At 48.1% G+C, this 20,509-nt stretch overlaps 1 protein-coding gene across 1 annotated transcript; it reads left to right on the top strand.

Moving 5' to 3' along the window:
* The first annotated feature begins 93 nt into the window (after positions 1 to 93).
* STK11IP (serine/threonine kinase 11 interacting protein) lies at positions 94 to 19,303 on the top strand. The gene is made up of 24 exons (XM_040070020.1): positions 94 to 197; positions 289 to 491; positions 2,556 to 2,630; positions 2,857 to 2,952; positions 3,884 to 3,991; positions 4,190 to 4,261; positions 5,212 to 5,341; positions 5,511 to 5,614; positions 6,403 to 6,492; positions 7,588 to 7,629; positions 8,137 to 8,304; positions 8,596 to 8,677; positions 8,788 to 9,153; positions 9,336 to 9,526; positions 10,507 to 10,617; positions 11,318 to 11,513; positions 12,899 to 13,396; positions 14,878 to 14,993; positions 15,184 to 15,281; positions 15,463 to 15,641; positions 15,890 to 15,974; positions 16,463 to 16,545; positions 17,946 to 18,172; positions 18,466 to 19,303. Exons 1-24 carry the CDS (start codon positions 143 to 145, stop codon positions 18,604 to 18,606), a joined length of 3,516 nt encoding a protein of 1,171 aa, XP_039925954.1. The 5' UTR covers positions 94 to 142; the 3' UTR covers positions 18,607 to 19,303.
* The last annotated feature ends 1,206 nt before the right edge of the window (positions 19,304 to 20,509 follow it).

The raw sequence follows: 20,509 nt of genomic DNA, 5'->3' as shown, positions 1-20,509 counted from the left end.
GATGTGAGCGGCGGCCGCCTCGCCGGTGCGGCGGAAGGGCGCGTCTCGGCGGCAACGCGGAAGAGCGGCGCGGCGGCGGCGGGACCGGCCGTGCCGGGCCGGGCCGGGCCGAACCGGGGTCGCCTCGGCCTCCCCGCTGCAGATGGCGGCGGCGGAGACGCTGGTGCGCGGCCTGGCGCGGCTGCTGCAGGACGCCGGTGAGCGGCGGTCTCCTCGCGGGCCGGGTCGTGTCAGTGCCCCCGGTGCGTGGACACTCACGGCCTGGCCCGTCCTTGCTCTTCCCTGCAGGGGACCTCGTCCTGGACGGCTCCAGCACGCTGACGCTGCTCACCTCCACCCTGCAGCACCTCACGCAGGTCTTCGAGCAGCACCTGGGCTCCCGCAACCAGAACCGGGGCTTCGTGGCACTGCCCTCGCACCCCGCCGAGACGGCCGCCATCCTCCAGGCGCAGTTCCTCTTCGACGTCCTGCAGAAGACTCACTCTTTGAAGGTCCGTACATAGCGGGGCCGGGGGTGCTGCGGGGCGGGCCGGCGGAGGTGGCAGGCACAGCTTCGGAGCAGCCTCCTCTAGTGCCCATTGCTCCCGTCTGACCTGCGGGCTCCATGGGGCAGAGGGCTCTCTCACAGGACTCTTGCCTGGAGTCGTCGCTCAGCACGATAGTCTATAGCTGCTTCCCTAGGTTCAGCCATGCAACTTAGCGGAAGGCTTCTCGGAGTTAAAAACAAGGGCAGCAAGAGTTAGTTATGTTCTGACCTTGGTAAGATGTTGTCATTGTTGGGCAGATGATTATTTCCTGGAGTGCTTGAGCAATTCAGGCAGTATCTGGCACCTGAGCACAGCTTAGTGCTCTCGGAGTGATGATTGATCTGCCCAAGGCAGCAGAGCCGGGGAACTTGAGCAGAGGGGTCAGATGTTGTACACACTCTGAGGGTGCTGCTTACTTCAGCAGCCTGGCCAGTGGTTCTGGTTCATCGTTTTCATAGTACGGGATATTTCTAGTAATGTATTCTCATTAATTTTAACAATAAAGGCTGTAGTAAAGAGTCTGTAATAAAGATAAAGCTACAAACCAGGGAGTTCTTCAGAGAGGTTTTTGAAAGATGGTATGTGCTACGATGCTGCACATGATTCTGCTCGGCACTGGGGCACGCTATGGGGGTAGTAGAGGTGAAAGGAACCTGAAAGGAGAAGTGGCATTAGCAGCTATTTTGAGTTTCACAGCAGGGCTCAAAAGGTATTGCAGCTTGAGAACTAAAATCTGTGATGTCTTTAAAAATGAGTTTTCCCTGTGAGAGTGGAGTGGTATCAAAATGTTGTTGGGAGGATTTTGTAACAGTGTAGTGACCAGGGAGATGAGAGTGGGGCCCCAGAGTCTGTGGAGAAACATGGGTCTCCTGGCAGGAGGAGGCAGGGAAGGACCCTGCAATCAGGAGGATGTTGTGGTGAGTGCTCCTGTTTGCTGGAAAATGTGCTCTCTCTGCAACAAGCCTATAAAGAAGGGGAAGCTGCCCATTAATGTCTGGTAACTGGTTTACTTGGAGAAGCTAATAATTTATATCAGCCTGGCAGATTTTTAAGACAGTGGAGGGAGATGAGATGATCAAGACACACAGCAAGAATGGTGTCTGCAATAAACGTTGCTAGAACTGATCATTAGAGCTTGACAGTGCAAGCTCCCCTTACAAATGCTCTTGTTCAATGTGCAGCATTAGTGCTGGCAGGCAGTGGGCAGTGATTCATTCCTGGCAGGGCTGTAGCTGTGGAAGCAGTAGTGGTGATGAGGTCTTGGGATGTCTGTTCTGCACCTGATGAGTCACTTCTGCGTGAATATATATGTAACTGTCAGAGATGGTCTTTCTGGTTGTACTTTGCTGGTTGTACAGTGGAATTGGTAACTACTTCATCACTCACTTCCAATAGTAGCCACAAATGCTGTTTATGCACTGCCCATAGAAAGCATACGAAGGTGGTTTTAATAAGCTGCTTTATGGTACATGAACACAGCCTAACTGGGCTGAAAGGGCCCGTGGCTGTACTACAGAATGCAGAGAGGAGGTTTGCAGGCACCTCAGTCTAACACTAACAGTGCCTTGGAGACCAACTCTGTTTTCCGTTTTATCTGCTGGTGATTTGCCTTATTTGGCCTCTTGTGGTGAAATGCACATGCACACCTCCCACCAGCGTGCTAGTTCCACTCAGTTGCTTGATAAACATACCTCCAGCAGTTAGTTTTGTCTTTAGTAGATTTGCTGGTTGTGGCTGATGAGGAATCCAGCTGTCAGACCTCCCAGTGGTGCTAAAAGTGGTGAAGCCATGTGGGCAGGGGAGATGAGCTCTATGGGCTGGCAGATCACAGTTGCTAACAGGCTGTTCTCTGTGACCTCTGTTGTACTATGGATCCAGGGAGACAGTGCCACTAGCAGCACTGCAAGAGCTTTTAAGGGGTCACCTGAGCCAGAGGGACAGCCTGTTCAAGGTGCTGCAGTGCATCAGGAAAGTGGTAATGAAGCACAAATCAAGCCTTACATGAGACTTCTTTTCTCATTTCTCCAGCTCGTTCATGTTCCAAACTGTGTTTTGCAAACTGCTGTGAAGATCTTCCCTTTCAAGTCCCTCCGGCATCTGGAAGTGAGTATAGATGGCGAGAGTGGTTTTGAGTCTTGCTGTTTGGGTTTTCTTGAGTAGTTTCATGGTTTCAGAATGCCTCTACTCCTAAAAACTGGGCAGGCTTTTGTGGCTTCCCTAGAGGCTAAGACTAAACTCCTGCAATACTTGCTTGGGGTAAAACTTGGATCTGATCCTCCACTGTAATATTTTGATGTATGTTGTTCTTACTTTCTCATCCCCGCTGCAGTTGAGGTCTGTCCCTCCACACTGCCTCCGGGGGCTGCGATTTGTCTATTCTCAGCTGGAATCTCTAACCTGTTGCAAATGTGTCAGTACACTGGAGGTGAGTGTCTCTACACAGCTCATGGGGTAATTTGCAAGAGAAAACCTGTCTTGATCGTACAGTTCTTCACGCAGGGAAGATGTAGGAGACGGTGTTAGCCCTTTTATTCATTCATGTTGTGTATGGCTTCATCTTCCTTCCCTCTTCTGAGGTCCTACTCCTCAAAAGCAATATTGAAGGTCCGTCTCAAGCAATATTGAAGGACTCCCTGCTTGCAAGCACATGTGCTCTGTACTCTTCTCTTTAGCTTCTTGAGAAACTCTGGCTCTAGACAACATTTGTGTCAGCTAGGACTGACAATTCTGTGTATGTCTGTTTCCACATTCAAGGCCTGCAGCTGGTCAAGGTTTATTTCATTGTACCTCAGCAACCTTTTTAGAGTTTATTGTCAGAGTAGAAGCTGTGCCCCAGTGTCTTACCTGCGCTGCTGCCCAGCACATTTTTCAGACATGAGGGCAAGCTCCAGCCATGGAGGACTGAGTAGCATGGGCCTCTCTCTGAGATGTAGAAGCAGACGCCTGCTGGAGAACAGGGGCTGATGGTAGGGAGTGCTTTGAGAGCTTTTTAAATCTGTCAGGATACAAGGTATCTTGCTTTTGTTTGAGGGAGGTCTGAAAATTGTTTTGTTAGCGTAAGTCTTTGTGCTCAGTGTTCTGAGCCTAAGAAATCTAACAGATTTCGCTAACTATTGCCACTTCAGTGTAGGAAACAAAAGCATCTCCCCTTCTTTCTAAATATCTGGCTGTGGGATTCCCACCACCTCCAAATACTCCAATAAATATGAATTAGGCATAAAAGTCAGTGCCTCTCTAAGCAAGATAAGGTCTGTAAAGCACAGTATATTGGCCACCTTCTAGATTGTTCTCCTGTGTTCATCTGCTTTTACTATAAGCTAGTATTCATCAAGGAATAGCTCCTCTCTTCTTCCTAGGAAATAATTTCAGCATGTGGTGGAGATTTGAGCTGTGCTCTCCCGTGGTTGGAACTGCAGACTGTGAACTTCAGCTATAACTCAATCACTGCCTTGGATGACTCACTGGTGAGTGGGGCATTCTTCCTGCATGGCTGAGAGGAGAGATGATCACAGCCAAGAGCCAGGCCCTCTGTTACGAATGCTGCTAGGTCTGGGTGGGAGGAAGCAGGCAGTGTTAATTTTGCTGGCCTCTCCCAGCAGGAGGGGCTTTTCATGTAACAGAGACAGTTGTAGGATCTGATCTTGTATCTTTTTGTCTCTCAGCAATTACTGAATGCTCTGAGGGTCTTGGATTTGAGTCACAACAAGATCCAGGATTGTGAACACTATTTAACGGTGAGTATTTTGGACTGACCAGCAGAGTTTGCTCCTGTGCAGAGGATACTGCTAAAATTCTGTAATCGTTGGCATCACATTCCTACTAGGTGAGGTGTAATAAAAAAAATCACAGACGTGGTATAGCTTAGAGCTAGCACTTGCAGCCTGAAAACTGTTGTCCTGTATGTGCTATCCAAGTGCCACTGAGGCAGTGTTCCTCACCTCTGAGACAGAGAGCTCTAGTTGTCACTTGGCAGTCCAGCATGGCCATGTGGTAAATGCACTGATACAGGGTACTCTGTGTACAGCCCCTCACAGGGTGAGCACTCTACTGTAGCCAAGACTTTGCTGTAATCTGTGCAGCAGGTGAGAATTACATAGCCAGGCATGGGGCTGTAGAAGCTTATTGTTCAGTTTGTTCAAACTGCCAGTAGCCTTTACTTCTTTATTGCTCTCAGAAACGAGTCAGATACTCTAGAAAAGGGGTAGTCCATCACAATGGCACCTGTGTTTTGGGGGAACAGCAGTGAAACCCAGGCTTTGCTGGGCTAGATCGGCTTCTTTGAAGTAAAGCGATGAAACAGCTTTTCATGGAGTTGGTGGGGCTCACAAGGTATCATTCTCCATTATCTTTACAAAGGTAAAAAGGGTTTCTCTTGGTAGCTCACTCCTTTTGCCGAGGCAAGATGTCCAGCCCTTTCCTGTGCTCTGTCAAAGCTGGCAAGGAAAGAGAAAAGTGCTCCTGGCAAATTCTGTAAAGCAGTTAGATGATGCTGAGAGCCCCTAAACAAAGCACTCCCAATGTGAACATCAAACTCTTCCTGCAGAAACAGTCTTAAGAAACTCACTTGTTGGTTGACTTTGTTGGGATGAAAACAATGGTAGAAGCTAGTGCCCCATCTTGAGTTCAGGGCCAGGCTTTCAGATAAGGTCCCAACTGATCCGATGCTGCTCTTCTCTCTGGACAGACTCTTACAGAGCTAGAATACCTCAATCTGGCATACAACTTCTTGTCCAAGGTGCCAAACCTTGGCATCTTCAGCCGATCCAAGCTGGTGACTCTGATCCTGCGCAACAATGAGCTCGACAGCGTTAATGGTGAGCCCACAAGAGAGAAGCATTTGTGAGTTTGAAGCCTTTGTGTCACCTTTGAGAACAAACAGAACTTGAAATCTTGGGCACATCTATTTTTACTAGGGTTTAGTTTTGGAGGAGATTCCCAAGTTATGTCTTCTAGCATACTGATGGCTTCTTGCTTTGTTCACAGGAGTGGAACAGCTTGTGAATCTGCAGCACCTAGATGTGGCCTATAACCTGCTGCTGGAACATGCCCAGCTGGCACCATTGTCCACTCTGCACTATTTAAAAAAAGTAAGCATAAAGCCTGATGGGTTGGTGGATTAGGGATTTCATGGTGTGCAAGATGAAGACTTTGTGGTAACCAGAGAGTTTTGAAAGATAAGTTCAACTCTTGAGCATTTAATTTTATTGCAGGAAACTGATCGAGGAGCCTTAGACAGATGCCTGTGTTTCAGCCTTCATTTTTAGTGACATTTCCTCAAGCCAACCTTTTCTTGTATATTCATCCCCACTTCCCTGCTCATCTTTTCTGATTTTAACACTGTCAAGTTCAGTAAAGATCCTCCCCTAATCCTATTGTGGATTTGTGTGTTCAGGGAAGTCTGAAGGAGCAAGGCAGTCACTATAGTGCTTGTGAAAGAAGATAGTAGAATCAGAGAGTGGTTTTGGTTGGAAGGGACCTTAAAGATCTAGTTCCAGCCCTCCTGCCTTGGCAGGGACACACCTTCCACTAGACCAGGTTGCTCAAAGCTGCATCCAATCTGGCCTTGCACACTTCCAGGGATGGGGTATCTACAGCTTCTCCGGTCCTGCAAAGGACTGTTCTTTCAACACTTCTCAGAGTCAGTGCTGAAAAAGCTCATAACTATTTACGTCATGAGTGGGAGGTACTTTAATCTCCTCTATTTGCTGAACTAATTTCAGGAAGCATTGTAAAAGCCTCGTTCTCTCCTGGCTTGATAACTGTTCTTCTGCAAGGATAGTTCTTGAAGCAGAGAGAAAGACTGGAGCCTGCAGGCAGGCTAGACTGGGGTAGAGAATATTGCTTCTAGTAACAACTTGTCTGTTCCCTCACCCAGCTGCATTTGGAGGGAAACCCAATATGGTTCCATCAAAATCACCGATCTGCAACCCTTGTCCATGTGTCTCCCAGGGCAGCCTTCTCCAATGTGAGTATTAGCCACCTGCCTTCTGCCCCTGCCGGTCAAGGCATAGGGTGTTCTAACACTCAGGGGCAAATGAGGGAAAAGAAACTTGCAGATTTATTCCAGCTGTGTAACATTGGGCATTGTTTTATGGTTGTTTCTTTTTGGGGTTTTCTTTTGGTGGTTTTTGTTTGTTTGTTTTGTTTTGATTTTTTGTTTGTTTGTTTTACCTGAGTAAAGTAGCTTAACCTTAATTTTTTTATGTGATGTGCTGGCCAGCACAGAGTTGAATACTGATCTCAGGTTTGCAACACCTCAGATTTTAGTATGTCCTCACTGTCTACTCCTTCAGTTTTGCTTGCTGATGGAACTTTACTCTGTTACTGCTGGATGGTAACGATGTAGCTGGACTGTGCAAAGGGGAAACTCACAATCTTGGCCCACCTTACCTAAATATTTACTACTTTGGCAGCCATGGCCACCTCTTTGTGCCCTTCACTCTTTTCTCAGCCAGGTGTCATCACTGTTCCCTTACACTCCAGTGCTTAGGTCAGTTCTTTGTAATCTGATTTCAAATAAAGAAGCCAGTAAAGCCAGTGTTCTGGCAATTCAGCAAAATAAACTTACTTGCTATGGGTCAGAGGTGTTCCAGAGCCTGTCTGCCCTTCATATTAGTGGCAAATGGCTGGATTCATTGTCTTCAAACTGCATCTTGGAAAAAGCTTTCAATGAGCTCAAGTTACTAGAAGCTATGTGGAATCTGGCTAGAGCTAGGATACAGGCTTTGAGGTGAAAGTGAGTACCTTTCAAAACAATTTGAGTTGTTGTAGAATAATCGATTGTACCTCTTCCGTGAACTGTCTTGGATACGTTTCTGGAAGTGATAAAGTCTGTAAACAGGAAAACCACAACGGTCCCTTCTGGCCTTATATGCTATTAGGTCAGGTAGCTACAAGTAAAGGAGTGGTGGATAGGCAGGAACAGGGTTGTTTCTTTGCAGTTTTTTTGCCAGGGATCCCAACCCTAGGGTGGCGTGAAAGGGAATAGGAGTCAGCAGAAGTTGTCCTGAGTATGTGCCAGCCAAATGGAATTTGACTGCAAATGGGTCTCTAATTACAGTTCTTCTTGGACGGGGAGCCACTCTCTTCCTCAGACCTAATGGTAAGTGTAATTGTTTAAAACTGATCTTACTGGCTTTGGGACTGGGAACTCTTGACAGGTTTTTGCATTGTCATGTGTCCTATTAAATCTTTATGGGCTACCTTGACTTTGACACAGATCATTTTGTCTCAGTTCATGCTGATTCCTAATAATTGTTGGAACTGGCCAGTGTGATTTATTCTGGCTTATGTAGCTTTGCAGGACTTGGAGCCTTGCCTGCTTCCTCTTCAGGTACTGCATGGTACTTGACACTTGAACTACATGTCAGCAAAATAGTTATCAGTTTCCTATCTGCTATTTTTAAGAAAGGTAGAGATTGAGTTAAATCAGAGTGGTTGTGATGAATGATCCAATCAACCAGGCAGGATCTGTTGTCAGTCCTTTGACTGAGATGGTGAAAACTTGGGGTGAGGAGCAGGAAAGCTGTCAGGGAAGCCTGAGTTGTGGCTTGGCTACCTTGTCTGCCCTTTGCACTCAACTGGCAATATTCTCTTCTTCTTGCTTTAGCACCTTCCAAGACTTGTGCAAAGTGTGTCCCAGTCCATCCACACCTCTACCTCAGAGAAGACTGCACTGGACCGCAGTGCACTGGAGAGCTCCTGTGCTGCAGACTTCAGCGACAGTCAGTCCCCATCAGAGAATGTGGCTGTCAGGGTCCCTCGAAAGAAAAGCAAGGTCTGGGATTGACATAGCTTCTTAACCATGTAGCTGGCATGTTGGGTGAAGGGGATGCCTTGATGTGAAAGCCTCCTGCAGTGAGATGTGGTCTGGTACTGATGGCGTGGTTAGTGAGCCTCCACGCTGCTGTGTGTTAGGAAGGAATCTTCATGTACCCTGACACGTGTTTCATGGTGTGTCTCTACACTGTAACAGCTATAAACCCTTCAGCTTGGCAGAGCCTCTCATCAAGTGCTGGTTTCATTGTTCTAGTTCCACACAAATACTTCTATCCTATTTTTTTTCCAGGGAAAAGTCAAAGTACGCAGAGCAAGTATTTCGGAGCCAAGTGACACAGAACATGAGCCCCAGGCATTACCCCTCTCTGCCGGTGAGGCTTGTTGTTTTCCTTAATAACATAGCAGCTAAACTGCCCACACAGCAAGAGGAGTGCTCTGGCCTGGTGACTACTGTCATACTTCCCAAGTTTTCTCTCTGCAGGTCTGGTTCTAGAGCATCAGAAGGAGATGAAACGCTTGGCCAGCTTCAGAGATCGCTTTGGTGCTGACTGGCTGCAGTACAAGAGACACCTGGAGGAGCATGACCAAGTACCTGTCATGTCCCGCAGCCGTTCTGCAGATGAGATCACAGGCAGACCTGCTGTAATGGACTTACAGAGCGAGAGCTCTGACCCAGAGCAGGAAAAGCCCCAAGTATCCCAGGAAGGATCCTCTCCTCCTTTGGATGACACTACAAAGGAGGAAGAGCCTGAAGTACAGCTGGATGAGCCTATGGAAGGAGAACAGAGAGGAGAAGAGGAGGCAGATGAGCTAATGCTTGGAGAGGAAGAAGAGGAGAAGGTAGAAGGTATGCATGTCCTTTCACTGCTGTGTTTAAGGGCTTGGATGACAAGATAGATTAATCAAATGTGATTTATCTGTATTAAGCTGTACCGTGATGCCCAGTATTGTGGGAATGCTAAGGACATGGGTCCATCAGGACTGAAGGCCTGCTGCATGTACTGACCTGTATTGTGTCTTATTTGGCAGTGGACCTGTGCCAGCCAGTGCTAGTGAGCCAAATAGAAGGTGAAGGGGACCCAGAGCCAGACTGGATCTTCCTGCGAGTCACAGCTAAGCATGTGGTTGAGGTGGAATTGAAGGCTGCCAGAGTCCTCCACAGGCTGGAACTGAAATGCCTAAAGAATGTGGAGACTTCTGAGTTGACCTGGAAGAGGATGGTGAGTTACACTTCTCTGTGAGCCTTTGTCATCTTACTCCCTGTGTATGGCAGCATTCTGGATTTGGGCTCCTGTCGAGAAACCTGCAGGTCTTTTCCTAGCTCCTGCAAAGCCTGATTGAGCATCTCTTCAACCCAATGCATGTGTATCTAATGGCATCTGCATTGCTTAGACTGCCTGCAATAATGCAGCAGAAGCCAGCATCAAATCTGTTCCAAAGCTGGAGTTTAAAGACAATGGCTGGACTTGTTCCAGCATGGAGGAATGAGAGACTTCTCAAGAGGAACTTAAATTAAATGGAGATCTCCTTCCCATCCATTCCTCGCTGGGATATCACCCTGGCCTTGGAGGACTCTCTGTGGATCACATTGTTTCTAAGGCAGCACAGAATCTAGTGTGATGTTTAAAAGCTCTTCACAGCTCAGTGGGCAGTTTGCCATCTGCTCTAGGTGCACACTTTAGCATTACCAGCCCTATTTGGCTTTTGTGATTCTTTTGAAAGGGAGTTTGGAAATCTCTTTTTCCTTGTGGTAGGATCTTAACATTCGGTCTGTATACAACATGTATACATGTTCACGGGTTTCTCTAATTCAGTTTTCTGTAAAAACTCCTACTCATTTTTATACCCTGCCCCTGTGCCTTTTTGAATGTTTATGGCTTGATATTCTTCTGAAATATCTTCATGAAAAGGTGCTTTGTTTTAGGCCTTGAAAGTAACTGTTGTACGTTTCAAGCGCTCATGCAGTTTTTCAAGTACTCAACACAAGTGTTGTCAGCACTAATTAGTTTTATATTTTTTTATTTATTTCTGCCCATTTTACCAGACTCCCAAATGCTATCAGCTGTGGAGGCATGCTTAGGACACACTAAATTAAGTGCTTGTATGGCCATGTTTCATGTTTTCATGGCTGTTTGCAAGCAAATGTAGTCTGTGAAAGCTTCTCCCTCATCCTAGAACGGGTGTTTTCTGTCTCCTGCAGGACCTGGAGCGAGTTTTCCCTGTCCTCACGTTGCACTTCAGCTACATTCGCAAGGACCGGCAGAAGCGCAAATACGTGGTGCTTGACGACTGCCCAGAGCAGTGTCTGCAGGTGGGGGAGGCTTGGGGAGGGGGCAGTGTTACTGCAAGACACTGAATTCTTCCAGCCAGCATAGGGCTGCTGTTCTCAGAGCACATGAGCACCTGCTGCCCATGTCTGGCTTGTTGGGGTTTCTTCTTCTGCACAGATGACCTGTGGAGTGCCCTGTGAGCATGGCCGTGGGCAGTGGAGCTCCTATAGCATAAATGTTTTCTCCCTCTTGGGATGGAAAGTTTGTAGTCAAGCTAGTGATTATTACGTGTGCATGTGCAGTGTAATGTTTTGTGGGTGCTGAGTGATGTGCTAGCCTGTCCCTGGACAGTGAATGTCAGTGCTATTTCCACACAGCTGCTGTAGGGACTCTGGTCTCTAATTCAATCATTTCTCTCAATATACCATTTAAGAACCTCTAAACAAGTTGTTAGAGACACGACACAAATAGTTGGGACCTTTGAGATCAGAGTTCCAGAGGGAGCCTGTCAGTATGTCGCTGTCAGGAACAGACCTGCAAAAACAAGTTGTCTTGGTGTTCAGCAGTGAAGCTCCATGCCCTTGGCAAGTCTTGCACAGCTGGGAAATGTTTTTGCACCCCTTACACTCTGAAACACTATAATGAGGCATGTGAAAAGACTTTCTGGTGTCAGAAGCTTGATTTTATTAGGACAATCACAGCTACCTGATAGCATCGTTTTCCCTATGCTGCTATTTTTAGTGTATCCTTGAAGTGTTGTCTCCAGCTGTTGAGGAGAATCGGCAAAATCAGGACCAAGAGAAGGGATCCATGAAGCTCCAGTGCCTGAAATGCAAGCAGGAGTTTTCACAGTCCCTGGCCCCCTGGCATCAAGGTTCCTATCCTTCAGAGCTTGGAGACACCAAAATCCTGGAGAACCTAGTTGCCTCAGATCAAGGTAAGCTGTGGTGCCCAGGAGAAGGATGTTTGCTAATTAGTGCCCAGGCAGGCGTCCAGAGTGGCAGCTGTGGTGCAGAGCATGGAATGTATAGGAGATACATTGTCTGTACTGGAATTTAAAACCTATTGTGGGATGAGCTCTCACTTGGCCTTCTTGGACTGGGAAGATCCTGCCTCATTTTCTAGCAGGAATAAGCCACTGGTTTAAGGTTAACCAAACAGCATTCCTGTTCTGGGTGGCCTAGGGGCACACAGGGGTGCTAGAAACTGAAGTCTGGGAGAGGACTTGCAGGTCATGTAGTCAGTTCTGCCACAGAGACTTTATTTGTTCTAAAGAGCTTTTGCTAACGGAAGCTTACAGGGAATCTGCATCAGTATTTCAGGTAAAATTTTGGCTGTTAGACATCAGAAAATCAACCAGAACTCTAATCTAAGTCTCTCTGTCTGTGATCTTAAGCCCAGTCTTGCTGCCACTTTGGAGGAGCAATTTATTCCTTTCTTTGTACTTAAGGGCCGTTGTTCTCCCCTGGCAACTTTTCCTGGTTTCTGTCCTCTAGACTAAATAAGCTCAACTCTCTTGATAATTTACTTGTCAGTCATATCTCATACACTGAGTTTCTTGCAGGTCTTTGTACTTGTTCCCCTTTGTCCACATTTTTCTTTGGCTGTTTAAAACTAGATGTGGTATTTCAGCTGAGATGTGGCTAGTCCTGAGTAAGCATCTTCTGATTGCTGTGCTTTTTGAAGCTCAGTTTATATTCGAAGTGGGGTGTGCCTTAGCTGAGAAGATGCTGTTTGACAAAGCATCCAGGGAGTGAAGTACTGCAGTGAACACAGAAGTGCCGTTCTGGCTGCAGCACTTTTCTCCACCCCAGGACACTTCCTTCTCCATGCCAGAGTAATGGGAGTCCCGTGATCCAGCTGGGAGTCTGTTCTGGTGTGGGTGAAGGGGACAGCAGGAATCGGGGTCAGAAGGGGAAGGGGCACAGCATGCTGGGGATGGAGGTGGCTAAGGAAGATTAGATTGTCTGGTCATGAGCTCGGGCTTCAGAGGTTACGTGAGCACTCGCAGATGCGGAGGAAAGTCAAGAGCCAAAGCCCTGATGCAGTTTTGGTTGCAGCCACAGCACACACTGGGCACCCTAAATCTGAGCAGAACTATTACATGTGGCACTGGTCCAGAATTTCTGGTTGATTTGTGAGGGGAGGTATGTAGGATATGCTTCTGAACAAGTTGCTCAACAAGCTGCTCAAGTCAGACTGTAACTATTCTCTGCCCTGAAAAGGGAGGGTTTGTGGTTTGCAGAGGAGGTGGGGGAAAGCAAAATCTTTCTGGGGAGAGCTGTTCTGGCTTTTCTTTATATCTGACAAAATCTTTCACAGGCCCTACAGCAGCTGGTGAGCCCATAGCCTGTCCCAGTTGTTCCAGTGACCATGTGGTCATTCTGCCTTCAGAGAAGTGCTCCAGCACACCTCTGCCGCCTGGTGCCGACAGCACGAGTGAGGAGCTGTCAGATTCTGTGCTGGAGGGAGGCAGCCAGCAGGAGGGCCCAGAGGAAACATCTGTCCTGGCCAGCGAGAGCGGGAAGTTCTACATTGGTGGGGAGGATAGCTCGGAGATAGACACCAGCAACAGCACCAGGAGCCCGGAGCTGAGCACTGAGCCTGACGGCACTCTTCATCCCACCTCCTCATCCCATGGGTCAGATGGGGGCTGTGGGAAGGAGCAGGGCGTGAAGAGCCAGTACTTGTCCCTCAGCCACACAGACACCAACGGGGGCAGCCTGATGGGAAGCTACTATTACAGTGTTTCTCGGGGGCCAACTCCTTCTCCGCTCTCTTTGAACTCTGAGTCCGAGGAAACGTGGAATCTCAGTCCTTGTGAGTATGAGGAAACTGTGCAGGGTTTAGGGGTGTTGACAGCTTGTTGCTGGTTTTATCACTGGTGCTTGCAGGGTACACTTCCTTCTGTTTAATGGTGAACGGGGACATCACGTATGAGCAGACACAAACACAGGGCTCTCATGAGCTGAGATTTTCATTCCCCTCTCTGTTAAATCCTTATGCCTGAAGGTAGGAAAAGTGAGTCAGCTTCTAATACCTATTATTGCTTAGACTGTGAGTAATAGGGTCTTGTGCTGGAAGCTGCATTGCTCATTTATGGATGCACTGGGTTCCTGTGGCATCCATGAGCTGCCAGCTGGAGTATTACCTTTGAAGAATAGTATGCATAATTTCTCTGTATTTATTCTTTGGCTTAAGTGCAGTGTGAAGCTGGTGTGCTAGTAGGAGGCTCTGGTTTGTGGATCTACAGTTGCTTCTGCTTTCCTCACTTTTTTTTGTGAGCTTCAGAGGACAAAACCTGTCCAAGAGACTGCATGCTGGCTCTGTGAGGACTGTCATGCAAGACAGGAGGTCCATAAAAGATTTTTCTGAGGGACCTTGCATTTCTGATGTAGCAGACTGCCTTTGCTTGGGTTTCAGCTTGTGAATTACAGAATAACAAGTTGGAAAGGAGGTGTGGAGGTTATCTGGTCTAGCCCAGCAAGTGACTCTACTGCAACTGAGTGTTGAGTTCTGATTTGCAAATCTATTGGTTTCTTGATCTGTAGAGGTCTCCCCCAGTGCTTCAAGACTGCTGTGCCTCAGAAGAGGAGTCAGTGTAGAATCACAGTTTTAAGGTTGCTATGTTCAGTCTTGTACAGTTGAAGTATGAGAAATAAAGCAGTCTCTTTTCTGGGGTCAAATTGCAAGGTCCCAATATAAAACTGAGCCTATGGAAAGTTCCTGCTGAGGAGCAGTTGATTACTGTTTCTGGTGGAGAGCAGGCTCTGCTGGGAAATGTGAACTCTTGGGCTGTACTGTGGCTGTTGTATAAATCATTTGGTTATACAATTTCATGACAAACCTAATTATACTCTTTAGCAGTTTTATTGCTGTCTTCCTCGGGCCCCTTTATCCTTGCCACGATCAAAGTCAGAGTTAAAAAGTTGACCTGAGCTGACACCAGCTGAAATAAGAAATATCCTTCTGGCTTTGTGATAAGAATTGCCCTCCTGCCAAATCCAGCAGCAAAGCAGTGTCCTTCTGTGACTAAACAGACAACCACAGTTTGGAGCTGGCTTAGACCAAGGCTTTGTATATCTGAAAAGATAGCAAGTGTTGGAGCAATGAAGTCCTCTTTTATCTCCACATGGAGACCTGTGGCCTGTAAAGCCCTGTGTTTGGCCCTTCGTCTTGAGGAGAGACTTGATGGAAGCAGGTGTGCCGAGGGGGTGACACTGCTGCCCTGGTGCGTGTCTGCATGCTTGGGCAGCCCCTGGTCAGTGGTGAGTGTCACTGCTGCCCTTTGCTCTCCTCAGCTGTAAACAGCGTCCTGAACACGAGGGACTTCCGCTCAGTGGATCATCGCCTGAAGCTGTACCTGGACATGGAAGTTTTTGAGGAGAATGCTGAGGAGTTCCAGTGCTTCCTCAAGGTGAGCTCCCACAGCACCACTCCTACAGCTCTTCAGCTGTCGCTCTTGCCACCCTGTGACTCTGCACCGAGGTAGCATTTCAGAGACTGTGGGGTGTGAAGGGAGTTGAAGTGTCTTTGAGTCTGGCCTTTCTGTGGATGAGCTGTCAAGGGGCAGGCCAAGGTTATGACCCACCCTCTGTGTGCTCTAGGTGGTCATGGTGAAGTTTGGCCGGCAAGGAGAGTTCCTCTCAATCCTGGTTGCTTCTGATCTCAAGATTTATGTGCTGGAAGTCACTGGAGCTATCAGGTGAGAACCCTGCAGCAAGTTTGGGAGTGCCAGGTAGTGCCAACCTGTGCTAGCCTTGCTGCCCTTTCCCTGGAGGGGTGGTGACATGCACAGGCTCTTCTGGCAAACCCCCTGCTGCAGTCTGACGTGGGAGGGGAGATGGGGCAGCCTGCTGCAGCTGAGGGCTGTGCTCTGTGATTAGGGGACAACCTGCAGGCTGGCTGAAGAAGAATGACTCTCACTACCTGTCTGATATGTCTCATCTGGAAGTGGGACTCTGCCACCAGAGCTTGCGAATGGAGTTTGAGAACCCAAAAACTTCCTACACTCTGCTGATCCGGAACCAAAGCTGCTGTGACCAGTTCCTGCAGACCCTGACAGGTAAGAGTAGAGCTGTAGGGGGACAGGGGGAGGATTTGAAAGATTCGTTCTTGGGGAACAATCAGGATGGCTATTGTTGTATGTCTGTTGGAAATTAACTTCTTAACAGCTCAGAAAAAAAGCTGGGAGAGAATCTCTCTGGCAGCATAACTTGCAACGCCTGTCTGAACAGTAGAGAGGTGTCCTGAACTGTCACGTACTGTCCTTGGGTTTGCAATAAAAGACACCTGCCCTCTCCCCCTCTTTAGATCTCATGCAAGAGCTGCCTGCTAAGCACAGGAGTAAGGTGAAGGAAATCCCCACTGTGGAAATGAGTCCCCAACATTGGCTGTGGTAAGAGCGTGTGAGTGGGTGGGATTGCAGGTAGAAAGGGATGTCTGCTCATCCAGCAGCCCCTGGGAAGCATGGTGGTGGAAACAGGGTAGCACAGAAGAGGCACTACTGGAGTTGCAGCCATGCCTGGATTACTGGTTTAAGGCAGCCATCTCAAGTGCCTGCTGCACAGAGGGTGAACGGGCAAAGGGGTGTCATGGGCTGAGCCAGGCAGGGCAACTTCAGCTCTTCTGGAGGAGCCTGAGCAGGGTGGTATAATGGAGGGAGAAGAAGTGGGAGGCATAGGGCAGCCTTCTTACTTGCAAGAAGCTTTTGGTTCCTGGCTGGCAAAGTGGTAATTAGAGGACCAGGAGAGGGAGAACTTTGCATTATCTGGAAGAGAGAGTCTTTCCCTTCCCCTAGAGGACTGGGAACAGTAGCTAGTTCACAGCAAACCTAGACTGGAAACAGAGTGCTTCCTTATCAGCCCGCTCTTGTATCTCCTCCAGGCCTCTGATGGACTCCAAGACTACAGATTCTGCAGCTGCAGATGACACGTGTTTCTTCTACCTGCTGGGCTACCTGATCCAAGGTATAGGACAATGGAGTGGGGGCATGGGTGAGGGCTCTTTTCTAGTGTTGGGTTGTGTAGGATAGCAGCATACTTCTGTACATCCAGCAAATTTCCCAGTCCTTTTCTACATGGAAGTCTAGGAAGCAGCTGGTCTTGCACACCAGTTTTGTTGACAGCTTGACAAGCTAGAGATTATCTGAGGGCTGGATCATTGCCCTGATCTGAGGGAAAGATGAGGAGTCATAAAACCATCTGGTTTGTCTGAGTTGCTGAAAGGCTTCTTCATTTAGGAAAACAGAAACAGGTGTCCAGGACCTGAGATGATCATATGGGAGGAGCCTGCTGGAGCCCTTCAGGTTCTGTTCCAGGCCTTGCTGAGGGACAGATGTGTTAAACTTGGGATTTGAGTCTTCAGAGAACAATTCCGGTGTCATCTCAGCTTGGGACACTGAAAAAAGCAACCTAGCTCTTAATCACATTCTGACCAATTTGTTACAGCCTTTGCACCCCTGGTCACCACTTGACCATTGGGAGGTGTGAGAGGGTGAGGATCAGAAGGAATGTGCGGGAAGTGCATTTGTTGTTGTCCTCAAGCCGAACAAATAGCATGTGGGAGGGAGAACTTAGAGTGCGTTTTTCTTACTCTAGAGTTTTCTCCTCTTTTAGAGTATGGTGCCCAAAACTGGATACAGTTCCAGCTGAGACCTCATTACCAAGTAGACAGGATTAATTAAACATCCCATTTCTGATAGTCCTACTAATTCCCAAGAGTGAGATGTGATGAGAAAAGCAACATAGTGCTACATCGGCTTGTGATCCCCTGTGACCTCAGCCACTTTTGCTAATGTTTCCCTATTACTTTGCATCTAACTTAGTCCCAGGTTCTAGTGCTTTTAATTTGCATCCGCTAAAATAGCTGGATTATATTTATGTTCTCTAAAGTTTATCAAAACTACTTTCCTTCCTGTCACACTTATGACGTATCCCAGCTTGGTATTAAACTTGATATGTGTGCTCTCTGTTTCACCCATCAGATATCTGCAGCCAGACGAATTCAGGCCAAAAAAGGCAGCCTTTGAGCTGCAGCTGCCAAATTTTAACTAAGGAGTAGTAAAATGTTGTTTAAGAGGTCAAAGGACTTGAGTGACTTTTCCTGCCTCACTTGAGGTCTTGGGCTGGACAAGCTTTGCTGGGCGGTGGTCTTTCACATGCATGCTCCTGCAACAAGCTTGGATAAGCTGGTCAAGCCCAGCCACATTTCAGTACCCTGGTCCACTCTTCAGTCAGGAAGCTGGATGAGGTTGTTCACCCAAGTTACTGCTGCTGTAAAGGATTTCCCTAGGGGAAGAACAGAGAGCAAAGCTGGTTCTGTGGTGACTCAGGCTCTCAGCCTTTCTTATTCCCTCATATCCTTTTAGGGGCATCTGCTTTCCCTGTGACCCTGCTGAGTACCCGAAGCATGCTATTTCTGCTGGAGGAGAATCACCAGTGGCAGGTGCAGCCCTCCTTGGATGAGGACCATGAGGCAGAAATACCTTCTAGGAGCAACATCCAGTTGAAAGAGAAGCAGCCAATCACCAGTATTAGCAATATCATAACCTATCGCCTCTGTCCTTGTGACATCAAGCTGATGCTTTACGATGAGGTAACTGGGAGGTGTCATGGGGTCAGGCTGACTGTGCTCAGATCCTGTTCCTGCAAGAGTGTCTCGGGGCTGTCATCTCCCATCCTGACCTAGGGCCTTGTACCACAGAGCCAGGGGAGCACAGTGGAAAGTCATGCAAGGGACACTCGACTGCTGGCAGCAGAGAAGGGAGCAGGAGGTCCCAGAGGAATTAGGAGGAGCTGGCAGCTGTGCTGGGGGATGGTGGCTCAGGGCCGATTGGTGCCTGTCAGGCCAGTCTGCTCATTCACCTCCTTCCCTTTCCTCTCTGCCAGGTACTGAAGCTGGAGAGCACTTGGCACATCCGCACAGAGTGCCCTGAGCTCCTGGCAGAGCTGGTGGAGTGGATCCGTGGGCCCTGGGAGGAGATGTTCTCAATCGAGCTCCGGAGGGCTGTGTATGAGGCACTGGAGTGAGCCTGGTGGCTGGAGCAGGCAGGACTTGGAGTCAAGTGCTGCTGTGCCAGCAGTGGTGCACAAGTGTCTCCCGCTCCCACCTGACCTTGCTGTTCTGTGGCCTCTGCTTTCCACTCTACTCTTGCCCCTGGCCCTTTCTGGTGAGTAAGAGGGGAGCACAGGATGGTTCAGACTGCACAGTCATTTATTTGCACTGGACTGGCCACGGAAGGAGAAGGTGGAGAGTCTTCCTTGTAATAGTGTGTAAGCTACCCAAAGGCAGTCGGGTGCCATTTCTGGCAGATGCATTTGCTGCTGCCTTAGCTGTCTCAGGACAGCTATCATCATATGCTGATGATTTTTTTTCGTCTCCCTCCTTCTTGTCTGTGGTTTCCCTAAAGCTACCTGCTTCAAACAGGAGCCTTGATTGCACAGGGGGATGAAGCATGTTGTACACAACCCCACAGAGAGCCCTTACCTGTCTGCCTGGTGGGGCATGGCTCAGTCTGCTGCTGTAGTCTTTCACTGTCACTGGGAGGAAGGAGCCTCAATGTTCTCAGCACAGAAATGTGTTGCTCATTGCTTAGGGGTCAGGACCTTTATGGGCACCAGCAGGTGTAAGCAAGGCTTAGGCTTCTTCTGAGCAGTCCAAAAGCAAGAGTCTATTTTAACACGAGTTTTACTATTTTCTATTGTAATAAAACTTATATTTATTGAATTGTCATGCTTTCCTTGTTTCATTCTTCTGCAGTGCTGTAATGTCTTTCTAAGGGTTTTCATACTAGCTTTGCTGCTGCCTCAAGGGTTCCCTAACATCTCACTGTGTTCAAGCCATTCTCCCCTTCCTGTTCAGGGTGGGTGTGAATGGGCTGCTAGGCTAATCTCCACCTTCCTGGCTTCCAAGGAGCAACAAAGGAACAAGGTTTAAACAGGACTAGACTGACACCAGGTACAGGTTGTGGTGTTCTCCTTTGACAGCTGCCCTCAGGTGGGCATCCTGTGGCCTTCCAGCCCCAGCACGCTGCTTCCTGGCTGCACAGGCCCTCAGAGGCTTGCCTCTCTCAGGAGCTGTTGTTGGTGTGGCTGTGGAGGTGGGAGCGCCTGCCTCTAGGTTCTTTCCTATTCGAGGCTTTACCTTGTCTCAACCTCTCCTGCACAGAGTTAAATGCAGTTCAAAAAATACTGCTGCCTGGCCAGGGCTTTGCTATGTCATAATCTCTGCCCCTGCCCAGTGAAGAGCAGAGATACATACTGTGTGTGGTGTTTTGATGCTCCCTGTGGGAGTAGGCAGAAATGGAACTGTTACATTAAGGTGCTGATAGGTGGGATCTGATACTGCAAGTGGGGACCTTTACTGATGGTAGCTTTTCCCAGAACAGCATCTCTGTTTTTCTACAAATGTTCAGTCCACTGCTTCAGGGCAAGTTTTCTGACTGTTCAATCCTCAGTGACCAACCTGTATTTTATATCAGTGTAATGTTGATTTTTATAAAGACGTGCATATGACATTCAGTGACCTGATGCCTGTTTTCTTTGGATATTGAATATGGCAGCTATTCACAGTAGTCTCTATGACATTTAAATTTTCCACATGCTCAGAGTTGGTGTCTGTGACTTCAGTTTCTGTCATTGAGAAAACAGCAGGGACTTGGCCCCACAGCATCCTGCTGCTTCCCTGAAAAGGTGCAATAAAGTTTTCCTTCCTGCTCAAACCCATCAATGCCATCCTTATAGCCTTAAGAGCGTGGGAATTTCAGTTTCCATCCTGGGTCTGAAGGCCACTCTTTCTTGGGGTCACTGTACTGTTGGATGTTCTTCTGTCACTTCCAGAGGCAGTTGAGTTGCTGAAGGCCCACAGTGGCCAAAATTTTTATCTAGCCTTCTATAGACTTGATTGCCAAGATCTGTACTGTCTGGAGGCAGA

This window comes from Hirundo rustica, chromosome 7, assembly GCF_015227805.2.
Source record: "Hirundo rustica isolate bHirRus1 chromosome 7, bHirRus1.pri.v3, whole genome shotgun sequence".
NCBI lineage: Eukaryota > Metazoa > Chordata > Aves > Passeriformes > Hirundinidae > Hirundo > Hirundo rustica.
The sequence above is the reverse complement of the archived record's forward strand: the minus strand, read 5'-3'. Positions and strand labels throughout refer to the sequence as shown.

Excerpts from the sequence above, each read along its gene's own strand:
- STK11IP (XM_040070020.1), top strand. The coding sequence starts at position 143 with ATGGCGGCGGCGGAGACGCTGGTGCGCGGCCTGGCGCGGCTGCTGCAG. Across the intron at positions 492-2,555 it reads AGAAGACTCACTCTTTGAAG|CTCGTTCATGTTCCAAACTG; the intron begins GTCCGTACATAG and ends TCATTTCTCCAG. Across the intron at positions 14,994-15,183 it reads AGTTCCAGTGCTTCCTCAAG|GTGGTCATGGTGAAGTTTGG; the intron begins GTGAGCTCCCAC and ends TGTGTGCTCTAG.